The sequence below is a fragment of the Rhipicephalus sanguineus genome, chromosome 4 (assembly GCF_013339695.2).
Source record: "Rhipicephalus sanguineus isolate Rsan-2018 chromosome 4, BIME_Rsan_1.4, whole genome shotgun sequence".
Classification (NCBI taxonomy): Eukaryota; Metazoa; Arthropoda; class Arachnida; order Ixodida; family Ixodidae; genus Rhipicephalus; species Rhipicephalus sanguineus.
Genome location: NC_051179.1, coordinates 120,574,359 through 120,575,899, shown reverse-complemented (window position 1 = coordinate 120,575,899; position 1,541 = coordinate 120,574,359). Strand labels below are relative to the sequence as shown.

Genomic DNA, 1,541 nt, shown 5'->3' with positions numbered 1-1,541 from the left:
TGTGGCCGCTAGAAGAAAGCTACTTGGTGTAGTGCCGAAAGTTACTCTCGTCATCCTCCATGTTCTTATCTCCGGGCTTGGCATAGCTTCGCTGGGTATTTCTTCCCACCACAGAAATCTCAGTGCGTCTCGGTCATTTTCTTGTATTGCTATTTGCAGGAACGCTTTTTCCACGTCTGCTGATATGACAATCCTGTGTTGTCGAAAGTTCATCAGCAAACTTGTGATATCGGGGTTAAGGTTTGGCCCATTTTCCAGGTTGTCATTCAGTGATTCCCCTGGGTTTTGACTTGACGATGCGTCAAATACGATCCGTATCTTTGTCGTTGTTCTTTCTTTCTTGATCACAGCCTGATGGGGCATATAATAGACAAATTTGTTCCGTACGTCTGTTCCGGCAGGTTCTTCGACGTTTTATGCTATTTCTTTCTCGAAGTATTCTCGAATAGCTTTGTCGTAGGCTTGAAGGTCATCGCGATTTTTCCATAATTTTTTTGTCACCTGCATAAGCCTCTTCTCTGCAACTGCCTTGTTGTCACATAACGTTACGTTTTCCTTCCATGGTAGCCGCACTTGATACCTTCCTGCCTTGAACTCCATTGTTTCTCTGATGTACTGTATCACACGGTCATCGCTTGGCTTTGCCTCGGGTTTCTCCGTGATTCCCATGCTTTCCAAATCCCAGAACTTGCGCAGTTCATCGGTGATCGTGTCAGAGTTGGCACTGACCTTGAGGACCATAACCGTCGATGATTTCAGTGGAACAGAACGAAGATCTACAGGACCTTGAACCGTCCATCCCAACTTCGTTTCTATTGCCATTACTTTCGGCTGTATCTCGCGAATGCGACCAGTGACTACCGTCCAGTAGTAATCTGCTCCAATTAATATTGAAGTTTCTAGATTTTCGCCGTCATTGCCCGCCTTCTTACTGTCATCAGCCAAAGAAATTCCTAGAGATCTTGCTCTTTCTCGTACTGCCAAAGGTGGAGATGGTAGCACGTCGCAGGATATCACTTCTATCTCGAGCGCTTCAATGGTGATGTGTTCGGATGTAGGGTCCTTCTTCACGTTGACTTCGACGACTTTCAAGTCGAGTTCCACCTCTCCTCCTCCAAACGATCCAACGGTGATTCTTTCGGATCTTTTTACTTTGCACCCTAGTTTTCCCGACAATCTTTTGAGGATGAATGTCCTCTGGCTCCCATTGTCCAGCATAATCCTTGCGTAGCACCCACTTTCTTCTCCCTCCGTCCATGGAAAGGCTGTCTGCAGTAGTATGCACTTGTGCTCACCAGACTGCTGTGCGTGCATGTTGCAGGACTTGCTGACGTCTGCCCGATCAAGTTGGTCGCTTGTACGTATTTGTCCGCCACCGCTGCTTGACTGTTGAGCTGACGTTCCAGATGTTCGTGGTCGACACATGGATGTTGCGTGCCTTCCCTTGCATGTCTTGCAGCGTACGTTGGCGCGGCATATCTTCGCCGTATGGAAAGGTCTCGTACATCTGAAACACCTTCGCTCCCGCTGCAAGGCTTCTT

General features: G+C 47.7%; 1 protein-coding gene across 1 annotated transcript; it reads right to left on the bottom strand.

Moving 5' to 3' along the window:
- Positions 1–414: 414 nt before the first annotated feature.
- Positions 415–1,314, bottom strand: LOC119391556 (uncharacterized). Its single transcript, XM_037659235.1, has one exon. It carries the CDS (start codon positions 1,312–1,314, stop codon positions 415–417), a length of 900 nt encoding a protein of 299 aa, XP_037515163.1.
- Between the last annotated feature and the right edge of the window lie 227 nt (positions 1,315–1,541).

Excerpts from the sequence above, each read along its gene's own strand:
- LOC119391556 (XM_037659235.1), bottom strand. The coding sequence starts at position 1,314 with ATGCACGCACAGCAGTCTGGTGAGCACAAGTGCATACTACTGCAGACA.